General features: G+C 31.4%; 3 protein-coding genes across 3 annotated transcripts in view; all 3 read right to left on the bottom strand.

Annotated features, from left to right (window-relative positions):
* Positions 1 to 5,108: 5,108 nt before the first annotated feature.
* On the bottom strand, positions 5,109 to 6,219 carry LOC115033511. Its single transcript, XM_029486180.1, has 3 exons — positions 5,616 to 6,219; positions 5,510 to 5,553; positions 5,109 to 5,134 (listed from the first exon to the last, which is right to left on the bottom strand). Exons 1-3 carry the CDS (start codon positions 6,038 to 6,040, stop codon positions 5,109 to 5,111), a joined length of 495 nt encoding a protein of 164 aa, XP_029342040.1. The 5' UTR covers positions 6,041 to 6,219.
* A 1,909-nt stretch (positions 6,220 to 8,128) lies between these two features.
* LOC100570070 lies at positions 8,129 to 11,365 on the bottom strand. Its single transcript, XM_016804012.2, has 2 exons — positions 10,862 to 11,365; positions 8,129 to 10,298 (listed from the first exon to the last, which is right to left on the bottom strand). Exons 1-2 carry the CDS (start codon positions 10,935 to 10,937, stop codon positions 8,341 to 8,343), a joined length of 2,034 nt encoding a protein of 677 aa, XP_016659501.1. The 5' UTR covers positions 10,938 to 11,365; the 3' UTR covers positions 8,129 to 8,340.
* Positions 8,845 to 11,762, bottom strand: part of LOC100161349 (transmembrane protein 120 homolog) — a 41,051-nt gene continuing 38,133 nt past the window's right edge. Inside the window, exon 6 of the mRNA XM_029486739.1 lies at positions 8,845 to 8,951. Coding sequence (XP_029342599.1) covers positions 8,916 to 8,951 — 36 coding nt within the window. The 3' untranslated portion in view covers positions 8,845 to 8,915. The remainder of the gene's footprint in view (positions 8,952 to 11,762) is intronic.

Genomic DNA, 11,762 nt, shown 5'->3' with positions numbered 1-11,762 from the left:
GATATAATTTTAAATTCAATGTCATATATTAGAATCAGTAAGGAATAATAATATTTTTATCATATAATTATCATGTACCTACCCTGATATGAAATAAAAAATGTATGAAAACACAAAATATTAATTTATATTTCATTTTGTATTAAATGTCCATTTTTAACTGTGGTATAGGTACCTACTGGCTACTATTTTTAATATAAACTAATATAAAACTACCCGTAAAACTATGTATTTACTTGGACAAGAGTACTTGGAGATACAGTTTATTTACAATGAGCAATTGTCAGATCTCGTTTTTATGTATGTAAGTAATACATTCACGTATAACCAATGTAATGTATTTTTGGTTTCATGAATTATAATTTGACTGTATGTTTTTGATCCTATAGTTCAAAATTGACAAGTCTGTACACTAAAAGAACCACTGGCAAGACATAGCGTTCTGTAAGTTCTGAGTGTTTTCAAATGTGTGTATAAGTGGAACAGCTGTTATGGCATGCAAGTTCCATCTTTCGTAGTAAATTATAATTATAAACATAAGCCATAAAATATAAGCTTTGTCCAAGTATTGCAGCATTTGTTACAAATAATGTTTATAATGTTTATATACATACTAGTAGTACCTATATTATATGCAATAAAGTGGACAATTTTGAATAATTACGATAAATCAGTAATTGTATATAAAAGGTATTAAGTACAATATATAGATGTTTCTACATGTATATAAAATACACAAGCGCTGTAAAATTTGTATTTAGATAAAAATACATTAAAATATTAGATGATGATAATATGATATTATATTATATAATTTAAAATTAAATAGGCACTAATTGTGTATATACAATTAAATTGTATTAACATATTTAAATAGCACTATTTAGTGTTTGTAAATTGCGATTATATTATATTGGTATAACACATATTTTAACAGACTTGTAGACAATTTTCAAATGTGATAGGTGAGCCAAGAAAATTATTATTTTTAAATTTAACTAATGTAGGCAATAGCTACTTTAGTCAAGATAATGTCCATTTATCCATTTGGAATTGAGATAAATACTTATATAAAATGGTAATATTTATCAAACAAAAACTAAATCAAATTATTTCTCTATGACTATCTATTTATAATTATTGATGACATTATATAGCTAAATTAACACTATAGTGAATATTTTTTTTTACTTTATACTATAAAATTGAAATTGCTTTTAAAAAAATTCTGTACCTAATACCTCCCACTTAAAAATGAACAAAAATAATCAGGGGTTATATACGCGTTCAGATATATTATGGTGCATTTATATTTTTTCACAAGAATACTATTTATTGATTAAAAATATGTTTAATTTGATAATAAATTTTGATTTTAACTTAGGATAGCTTCTCTTTTCACTTGGATGTTTTATTATCTTATGATTAGATATTTGTTATAATATAATATAATGATAAAAATAAAAGATAGAAACAATAACTCCCTTTTTTAGGAATACAAGTACCGATATGACAAATTGTATTACAGGCTGTAATATTGATTCTATAATTTTGATAGACTATGAGTATAAGACTCTGTGTTATGTAAAGCAATACGCACCTCATCATTGTTGGAAAGAGCTGATGTCGAATACGGTAAAAATGAATAATAGTCAATTTGAGTTATTTTACATTCGTCGGTGTATCCAGCCGTGACATTTAAATATGTGTCGTCCATATTAATTAACGTTTATCGAGCGTAGAAAATCCAAATTGTCGGGTGTTAGGCTATGTCTAGTCTGATTTCGTCTCAAATATTTTTTCTTCTTCGGAGTTGTTACCTTATTAGTGTTTTTGACACGACTAAGTGGTTTTTCATATACAGGTCTATTTATATTGTAAAATTGAAGACCCATTTTATATCACTAGTCTTGAATTAACAATCGTATTGATACTGGTTCACCTCGTAGATCGATCAACTCGTTGTCCTGCTTTTAAAATTATATTTGCGTGTGTTATAGATGTAGAATTAAGGGAGTAAAAACCAAATGTGTTGGTACATCTATTATTTTATAGCCTGGAGGTACATTCGGATCAAATTCGTGTATTGTATGACACTGTTTACCGTTGACGAATTAACCAATAACTAGGTTTGTATCGATATATTATATACAGTTTGTATTGGTAATATTGACCAACGTATCAGATTCATGATTGGCATTAGCGGTATATATACGATTTTTGAACCACAAAAACTGTCCTATACTATTAGTCATGCGAAAATCTGCAGTTTCACTTCAAAACATCGTACATTTTAGTGTATTATTATCTGTTCTCAACTCGAATAAAGTATCAGTATTATGTAGTACACGTTTTATAGCTGCTTCAATTTCATTCAACTCATAAGAACCGGTGGGTATTACATTGCTATCGCTATTCGTATTATTGTCATTATTGTATAATATACATTCATATTATGAGGCATATTTTATTACACCGTTCGTTTACATTAGGAATAGAATTAATCGTTTGAAAACCTAACAGACAGATTTTAACATTTTTACTGACTTCTATCGGTGGAAAAAAGTCACATGAGAATTCGCTCGAGTTACCGGTTAACGTTATAGTATACATGATAACAATTTTAAGAACAGATGACCATAGTTTGTTGTATTATATTTCTGATGTCTCTCGGAATCATATTCGATATTGTAGCGTTGAAATATTTCTGTAATTCTAGCGGTGCCGTTATATTTCCGAAACTATCATAATATTTAACTTGTTTTCCGATTTTCTAATGCGCTACCCAATGAGTACCTGTTCCGTTTTCGATGTCTAAATTAACTACAGCTGACTCTTGATGTTTTGCTCGTCGAGGCAACTTGTCTCTCGCAAATGCACCGATGAAATGAGGAATTTTCAACATGTCAGCGTATTTTATAATCTCATAATCGTACAACGCGCTATCGGGTAACGTAGTTTTTTGACCTAGATTTCTTGACTGAACCACCCTTGTGTGGTGCTAGGTATAAACCTTTAGCGGTATATCGATCGTGAAATGCGTGTATACCGGATAAGAGACTTGTGACACACTGCCGAACATGACCACTTGACGGTACAACAGAGCCAGAACCTGTTGAAATCAAGCATTTTTGCGGGGGTGTTAACATTTTAAGCCATGTATTACTAAAATATTATTTGGACATTTACTATGATAAATCCGTGATTTGACTAATGTGTCAAATTATTTTGGACAACATTTTCTTTATAAAAGGTAGTTGTTGTGTTACTAAGATTGGCTACGTGTGTGACCACCAACAATAAGGGTTTATTTTCAACCATGATATAACAATAGTACTATCCTACGATACATAAATCAGATTGCTTACAATAGATTTTCTTCCCATTGACTCTATACATATTTTACCGTTAGTCGCTCGAAGTAACCTTATACAAATAGTTACTAACATACCAAGAAATGCGATCATCGGCTACCATATCCAGCTAACGAAGTATTTATAAATATTTATATAGTTTGAAAATATAAATTATAGAATGCATGGTTTTAAAATAAAAAAATATTTATATTTTAAAAATAATAAATAATTTAGTTATTACACCCCCCTCCAAAACCTTCATATACATCCATGTACTGGTTAAGCTCTTCATCATTTTCATATGCATCCATATGACGGTTCAACTCCTCATCATTTACGTCTTCACTCCTATCCATTTCTGGTGTCTGCTCTCCAGAATGCCGCGTCGTGTTCATAATTTCACCGACAATTAGCATGTTATATTCATGGGGTACGATGGGTCGGGCAAGGTGTAGCATACTAAGTGAAACTGTGGACTGAGAATCTAAGTCCGGGAAAAGATCGTTTCTCACCCTCAGTGCGTATGCCCTCGGAGTTGTTGGCGGGAACATATCGGGCGAAGCTTCTCCCAGTAAAACAGGCTGAACCGGCGACACAGAACGATGACGATTCTCCATCTGTGATAGTCGTGGTGGTGTGGGTGTTGCATGGGGCTGAAGAGGCGAAAATACCCTATGAGTAGTATGATTTGGGGGATTCTGACCGCTGGTCCCCTGGTCCTGCTGGTCCCTTGAGCCTTGCTCGTCCCTTGAGCCTTGCTCGTCCTCGTCATCACCGCCGCCCGATCGCGCACGTACGCGACGTATATTTTACCCCCACCCCGTCATTACTCGTCCTCGTTATAGCGCCGCCGCCGCCTGATCCGTCACGTGACGGACGTATTGTATAGCGCATTATCAGAGTTATCAGCCTCTTATCTAACAGTCATATGATACTATATTATTGTACACACACCATATTATTGTGTATTATTATTGTACATATTATTGTAAACTTTTTTTCATTAAATAAATATTGAACAAAAGATTGGTGGGATTCGAACCCTCGACCCCCGAGCTATAGCATTGACGCTTTGAGGTCGTTCGACCAGCTAACCCTGACACTATTATTTATTTAAGACGGTTGCACCAAGAATATTCACTTATAAATAATTCAGGCGAGAGGAAGAGGATATGGTCAGCACATGCGATATCGGTTTCTCTACTGTGTAATGTAGAATTGAGAGTTTTGTGTATGTTGATGCGTGAAAGTCACTATGATCGAACGATTCCTGAAGATGAGGTTATAGTAAGTTTAAACATACGAATATTCAATTATTGTAGATAATATGATTAGATTTACTAATATCAGATAATTTATTATAGATTCAATTATCGTTTCGTGTGTTATTGCACTCATCTAGAACGATCCGTAGGCATACACAGTATTATATTATTTTGCAGCTAGTTTACGGCTTAAGAAGAATAGCGATGTTTGATTCAGAAGGTATTAGGGAACAATTAGAAATGCAATGGACGATGAATATGATGACCATTCTGTCATATTTAAATGTTGACTTTCACACTTCTCGTTTTATTCTACAAAGAATAAGAAACCTGAACTAAATATTTACTAAAAATTAACTAGGGCATACGCACTGAGGGTGAGAGACTATCTTTTCCCAGACTTAGATTCTCAGTCCACAGTTTCGCCTAGTATGCTCTATGGTGACTCGATCTGTCTTCATTGTTAGACTTGTGGATTATACTTTAATTATACTAATATTGTCATCCATCTACCTGAAACAGAAAAACATGATTATAAACATGAAAAAACTTAAATATCTACCAATTATACATTATAAACATGAAAAAACTTAAATATCTACCAATTATACAATATAAACATAAAAAAACTTAAACATCTAACAATTGCACATTATAAACATGAAAACTAAAAGTGTATACCCTAATCTAACTTAAAACTAATAAAACATACATATTATTTACAATAATTTCAATTTTATGTGATGCGTTTACAAAAATATATTTATGAAATATACTAATCTAACTTAAAACTAATAAAACATACATATTATTTACAATAATTTCAATTGAATGTGTTGCATTTACAAAAGTATATACATTAATCTATCTCAAGTATAATTATATAACAATATGATAATATTTCCTCAAGTTCTGGCCATATATCATCTTCCCTGTAAAATTAAGAGAAAATGTTAGTAAAATAATTTAAATATATATGTTTGTAATAACTTACTCTATACTATAATGACCATGGGCTAGTGTATTTATTTTATCTTCTAGCACCACCCTCTTATCATCGTAGCTGTTGTATGTCAATTTCTTAGTTTTAAGCGTTACAAGTTGATGGTTAAACGACCTAATTGAAACATTATCTCTGTATAACTCTACTCCTTCTTCCCCAAACAAACACTTCCTATGATCTTCCAATGTCATGTGGTTTTTAACCACATGAGACCTGATACCCTTCGCTTTAATTTTCGCTCCTCCTCCTACTCTGTCTTCTGGTCCAGTATATACATTAAACGCATACGACTTGGCCCTCAACGCACAGAACTCAGTAATAATATTAGCATCCACCTCGTCGGAAAAGAGTCCTGGCTCCTTCTTTCTGGTTGCCACATAACACGGATGGTCACTGGGCAGGTTGGCGGTGTCCATCCGGTCCAAAAAGCTACTGTTAGCCGCCAAGTCTTTGTAGAAATCATCCGTTTGAATGTGATACACTAGTGAATCTAGAAAAATAATGATATTAATATATTATATACATGAGATTATTTTAATTATATTTACCTGTGTCAGTATACATAAGAGTTAATCTAGGGCCATAGTGTTTCTTCATTACATTGTAATGATAGTCATACATTTTAGTTTTGCTAATGTCTAATACAGCAAATCCTGAAAAATAATAAAATATGTTAATAGATGTATGATAAAAGTGGTAAAAAGTATATTTACCAATATATATAGGTTTTTTGAATCTAATAATTTTATTCTCCAAAGCGACAGCGTTTAGGTTTTCATTATAATTGGTACAGTGTTTGAACGTACACTTGTTTATAAGATTTTGCAACCTCCTCTCACATGACACCAACTCCATCTTCATCTCCTTCCTCTTCGATTGCATAGTCTTCCCTGAAAAAATAAAAATGTTGGTTAAAATGTTTAAGTAGTATAAATAAAGTAACATACCAAATACAGCGTTATTCGTAAGTTTAAAAAAATCTTTCTCAAACGCGTTTGTAGCTCTTTTCCTCGTCTCGGTATTTAACTCAATATATTTAGCCAGCCAATCTGACTGGTTAAATTGTATAACCCTGTGTACCTGTAAGAAAAAAATCATATAAAATACAAATATTTACTTTTCAACTATAAGACCATTCTTAATCGCCTGTTGCAGGTTTCGATAATGTATAATAAAATTCTCCTTTTTCTCAAACGTAGCCATCAATTTCCTCACCTTTGAACCATGCGGCACACTATTTTGCGGCAGGAAGGGGAGGTCGTTGTGGATAGAATGTAATCTTTTGGGATATGACACATCAACCTCATACACTCGACCTATTGGTGATGTATCATCTAAATCATTAAACCCGTTTAATGTGGGTTCAACCCAGTTGAACTCACCGTACAGCATGTACTGGGACATTGCCCACCCATACAAGTTGTTACCTATAAAAAAATAATAAGTATGAAAAAAATGAATAAATATGAAAAAAATATACTTACAGTCCTGATATACTATCCATGATTTATCTTTTGTCTCATCATACCCCGGAGTTTTTGTATTATTCGCCTTCGCGTACCTCTTACTCGCTTGCACTAGTCCAGCGCGTATACCTGTAAAAATAAATAAGATTATTATATACACTTTTTAAAAATAAAATAATATACTAACCATTCTCGAACATCAACAACATGTCATAATCAAGTAATAATTGAAGTTTCTGCTCCGTAAACTTCAACATCACGTCAAAACTCAAGCCTGGGGCGGTGAAATAATGAGCGGCGTCCAGGTTATACGCCCTCATGCATACATCGCGGAAGTTTTCAAAGACGTCCACCAGCAGCAACACATCGATTTTCAGATACAGATCGCTGTTCTCACCCTACGTATTGCAATCGAAGTGGTCCCAGACCTCCTTCGCGTGCTCAAAGTCTTCCTCCTTAATCCCGGTCTCCGTCAACGTACTAAAAAAATCCCTCTTACTCGGTAGTCTCCTATCTTCCAGCCGCTCCCAACTATTCGTGTACTCGTATGGGTATACCCCCTTAGGGGTTGTTAGGTTTGGGTGAGCGCCGTGGGTAAAAACCAAAGCTCCATCGGTATTGCCTCCGGTTTGGTAATTTCGTTTTCTTCTTGCAAACATTACAACAGCATATTAATGGTGAAAACGGAGTCCATAATATAACTCATAAACGGCGTATCGAGATTTTCCGTGGGACTATTCACGTTCGCCACTTTTGGTAGTATGCAGGGTTGGGCAAATGATTGTATAAAAGTTTTATACGTGTCAACGTATTATACGTAACGTATTATACGTTTTATACGGTATAAAACAATAAAACCTTATTTTTTTTTAAAAATAATACCTAAATATCATTAGTTTATACTTACTATTTATAGGTGTTATATAGTGATTAAAATAATAATCCTTGTAGTTTTTTACACTTATTGTTGATGTTTTTTTAATTTTTATTAACAATATTAACTTTATTTAAATAAACACAAGTACAAAACTAAATACCTAACTTGAGAAAATATGTTTATTGTTAATTGTTATACATGTTCTTTCATTATATGTTTGTTAGTAATTTTGACTTTTAACTTTTAAGATACAATTTATTATTTAACATAGGTAGGTTCTTATTAATACATTATACATTTATTTATTTATATATTATATTAAGTATTCAAAATTAAAATCAAATAATTAAGGTATTTTTCTTATTATTAAATATTAATAATCTTTGGTAGAGTTTATATGCTTTTCTTCAATTTTAAGTGCATAGTAAACACCTAAAAGCTTCTTTGACCTTTCTCCTTCTAGTCTGTTTCGTAAGGGATTGTGGACATATGACCAATTAGAAAATATTCTTTCTAATTGTGCTGTGGATGCTGGAAGATTCAAAAGTTTTTCTGCCATGTTTGATAAATCTTGATGTTTGTTTTTAGCTAGAGACCAAAATGCACCAGGAGTTAACTGTTGTTTCTCAAAAAGAATTCCAAAAATACCAGACTTTAATTTATACTCATGTAAGCTATTCAATCCTTCATCACTTAATGTAGACAATAAAAAATGTTCTACAATATCAACATGCGATTTATTGTTGCTGTCTTGACTAAATTTTAGTCCTTGATAAATAGGATGCAAAAAATTAGCAGTCAATGAAAATTCAGATAATGCATTATCCTTTCTTTTATTTAAGCTATTTGAGAAAGTTTTATTATTTTTAAAATCATCTGGTAATGTTAATGTAAGCCATAACTCAGCTGCATCTGCAATATTAGTTGTTGAAGATTGACATTTATTGATTAACTGGCATATTGGATCAAAAAGTATAACTGAATCTGAAACATTTTTAATAAAAATTTCATCAATTAACAGTTGTTTAATAGAATTGTCAATTTTGTAGTCTCCATCAACCAAAATTTTTTTCATAGCTGGTAAATTTTTCTGCAAGTTAACAAAACTATCACGATATGAACACCATCGTGTATCACATGGTAACTGGATACGAAAACCACCATTTTTAACCAACTCTTTTTCTAAATCTGGTCCATGAAATTCTTTGAGTACCTGTTTTACTTGACTACTTATACGAGATGCAACAAGATCTTTTGCTAACAAGTTCCCTGTATGCGAATTACAAGTTAAATGCCATATACTAGCTAAACGTCCCATTTTCATCATGTTGGCTGCGTTGTCTGTAATGACTGCATATATTTCTGTATTATATTTTTCTTTTGCCAAAGTTACACATACTTCCACAATTTTGGCAAGTTCAGTTCCGGTTTCACTTATTCCAGTAAAATCAAATGATTCTAAAAATAAAGTTTCACCTGTAGCTGCATGGAGCATGCAGGCTACATTTTTTGTATTTGCATTTTCATTTTTCCATCCATCAATAAGTAATGCAGAAGAAAGTCTGAATTTTTTGTTTTCACATAATTTTGAATGCACATCGTTCAATAATCTTCCTGATAATACTTTTCTTGATGGAGGTTTGTATGATGGGCGAAGGGCTTTACAAAAATTTTTAAAATGCATGGAATCCACTACACTAAACGGTATATTACAACCAAAAAACAGTTTGGCTAACATGATATTGCAGATATCAATTTGAGCTGGTGTAATTTGATCACAAAATTGTTTAAGTGGTCCAAGTCCTGTATTTTTAGTTTTTGTAATGTTGCATATTTTATTACTTGAGCTGGATGAACTTTTTTCAAAGCCCAAATCTGTAGATTGACTAGATTGAATTTCATCATTTTCAACCAAGACATATGACTGAGGTGTATTTAAGTTTAACTCTGAGGGCAAAATGGAAAAGTCATCACTAGAACATATAGATATAGTACTGTCATATTTTTGAGATGGATCATGTTCTAAATTTTTTGAGGGTTCTACTGCCAAACCAAATGTTCTATTAGAAGTATTAATGTTTGGTTCCAAACAATTGTCTGGATCGTCTTCAAATTCTTGAGAATCAAATGAGTTTCCCTTAATTTTTTTTCTTTCGTTTCTATCTGCCTTTAAGTGTGTTATACTACTTTCTGAACTTGTCAAGGAAGAACTCTTAGTTTTATTTGAACCATCACAATATAAACACATATTTCTGTGAGATTTTAATCTCTCTGCACTTGTGTTTTTTAAGACTTTTTGGCAAATCAAGCAAAGAGCATTGAACTTATTACCTGACAAAAAGAACAAAATATAAAGATATTATAACTTATAATTTATAAGTTATTATATTAGGTATATTATAATTTCAAATTTGTGATTACACAGTAACGCAATAAAAAAAAAAAATCATTGTAAAAAAAAATACATGATTCTAAATTTTTTTTTATTTACATGTTTCAGTATTAATTGCTATTCTCACTATTTTCAGAATCTAAAAAATACTTAGAAAATTTCAGATCAGAAAAGCTATTTGAACATAAATTTGTAATACACCAACAACGCCATGTATTATGTAATACAAGTTAGTTCATAAAAAAATATTTGTAAATCATCAGTAGGTAACTACATTTAAATAAAAATATAAAATAGTAGACGTAATTTAAAATTTAAATTCCAGAATGTAATCATTGGAATGAGTTGTCAAAAGTTAGAACAATTTTCAAAAATTTATAAAACTGCCACTAGTTACAACTGTCAACACTTATTAATTATTTTAAAGATACTTATTCTTCACAAATTTGAAAAAAATGTTGACATTTTTAATATTTAATACGAAATAATTTATAATAATTACCAATTTTTTCATCTGGGATTCTTCGAAATCCCAGACTCCAAATATTATGATGTGGACGTCCTCCAAAAACCGACATAGTGATAGTATCAATGTTAAAATTATACAAATTATCACAATTTTACATTTATTACTTAGGCGTACTTACTACTTACTGAATGACTTAAATACTTAATTAACTATGAAGTATTGAAGTATGAATTATTGTGATATGATATAGTAATGACGTTCATTGCATAATCATTCTATCATTCAAGATAGATAAAAAACATTGTTTATCTATCTCTATGGATATTATCTGTGGATATACTAAATACAGTGTAGCCAACGTGCAATGACTATCAAAAATGTACCATATTATGAATTGGGGTAATAAAATGATAGTAACTGTTATCAGAAAACAGATTTTGTACCTATGTATAAAACATACGTATAATTAGACGTTTAATACGTGAGGTATAATACGTATAATACGTAGTATAATACATCAATTATACATACGGGTATAATACGTCCCAACCCTGGTAGTATGGCCAAGAAATACGGAAAACCCGTGTAAAACGTCCTAACGGAAGGTAAATGACGCTATGATAATACAATTAATATTAATTATTTAGTAATAACAATAACTTAAGTATTTATCGCCGGTTGTGCAGTGCTATCCAAGTACATAAAAGTATACTCGCTCAGAAATGTATTATGACATAAAAACGCACTTAAAAACTAGTAAAACGATAATTAAAAACGCAAAAAACCAATTAAATCACACGATATATTATTGTGGTGAAAAAACAATTGGTTATTGAAATTTGAAATATCCACTCATTGTATATACACCGCACGTCGATAGGTACCTACACGCTTAATCAATATTGGTTCCCCGTTAGAATAATTGGTTGATTGA

This window comes from Acyrthosiphon pisum, chromosome A1 (assembly GCF_005508785.2).
Source record: "Acyrthosiphon pisum isolate AL4f chromosome A1, pea_aphid_22Mar2018_4r6ur, whole genome shotgun sequence".
Taxonomy (NCBI): domain Eukaryota; kingdom Metazoa; phylum Arthropoda; class Insecta; order Hemiptera; family Aphididae; genus Acyrthosiphon; species Acyrthosiphon pisum.
Note: the sequence above shows the minus strand (reverse complement) of the source record. Positions and strands in the feature narration are given on the sequence as shown.

Bases quoted from the DNA above. Each gene is read 5' to 3' on its own strand.
- LOC115033511 (XM_029486180.1), bottom strand. From the start codon at position 6,040: ATGGACACCGCCAACCTGCCCAGTGACCATCCGTGTTATGTGGCAACC. The intron at 5,554-5,615 runs GTAAGTTATTAC...TTAATTTTACAG, and splicing joins CATGGTCATTATAGTATAGA to GGAAGATGATATATGGCCAG. The intron at 5,135-5,509 runs GTTATATAATTA...TTTCTGTTTCAG, and splicing joins TGAGGAAATATTATCATATT to GTAGATGGATGACAATATTA.
- LOC100570070 (XM_016804012.2), bottom strand. From the start codon at position 10,937: ATGTCGGTTTTTGGAGGACGTCCACATCATAATATTTGGAGTCTGGGA. The intron at 10,299-10,861 runs GTAATTATTATA...TCTTTTTGTCAG, and splicing joins AATCCCAGATGAAAAAATTG to GTAATAAGTTCAATGCTCTT.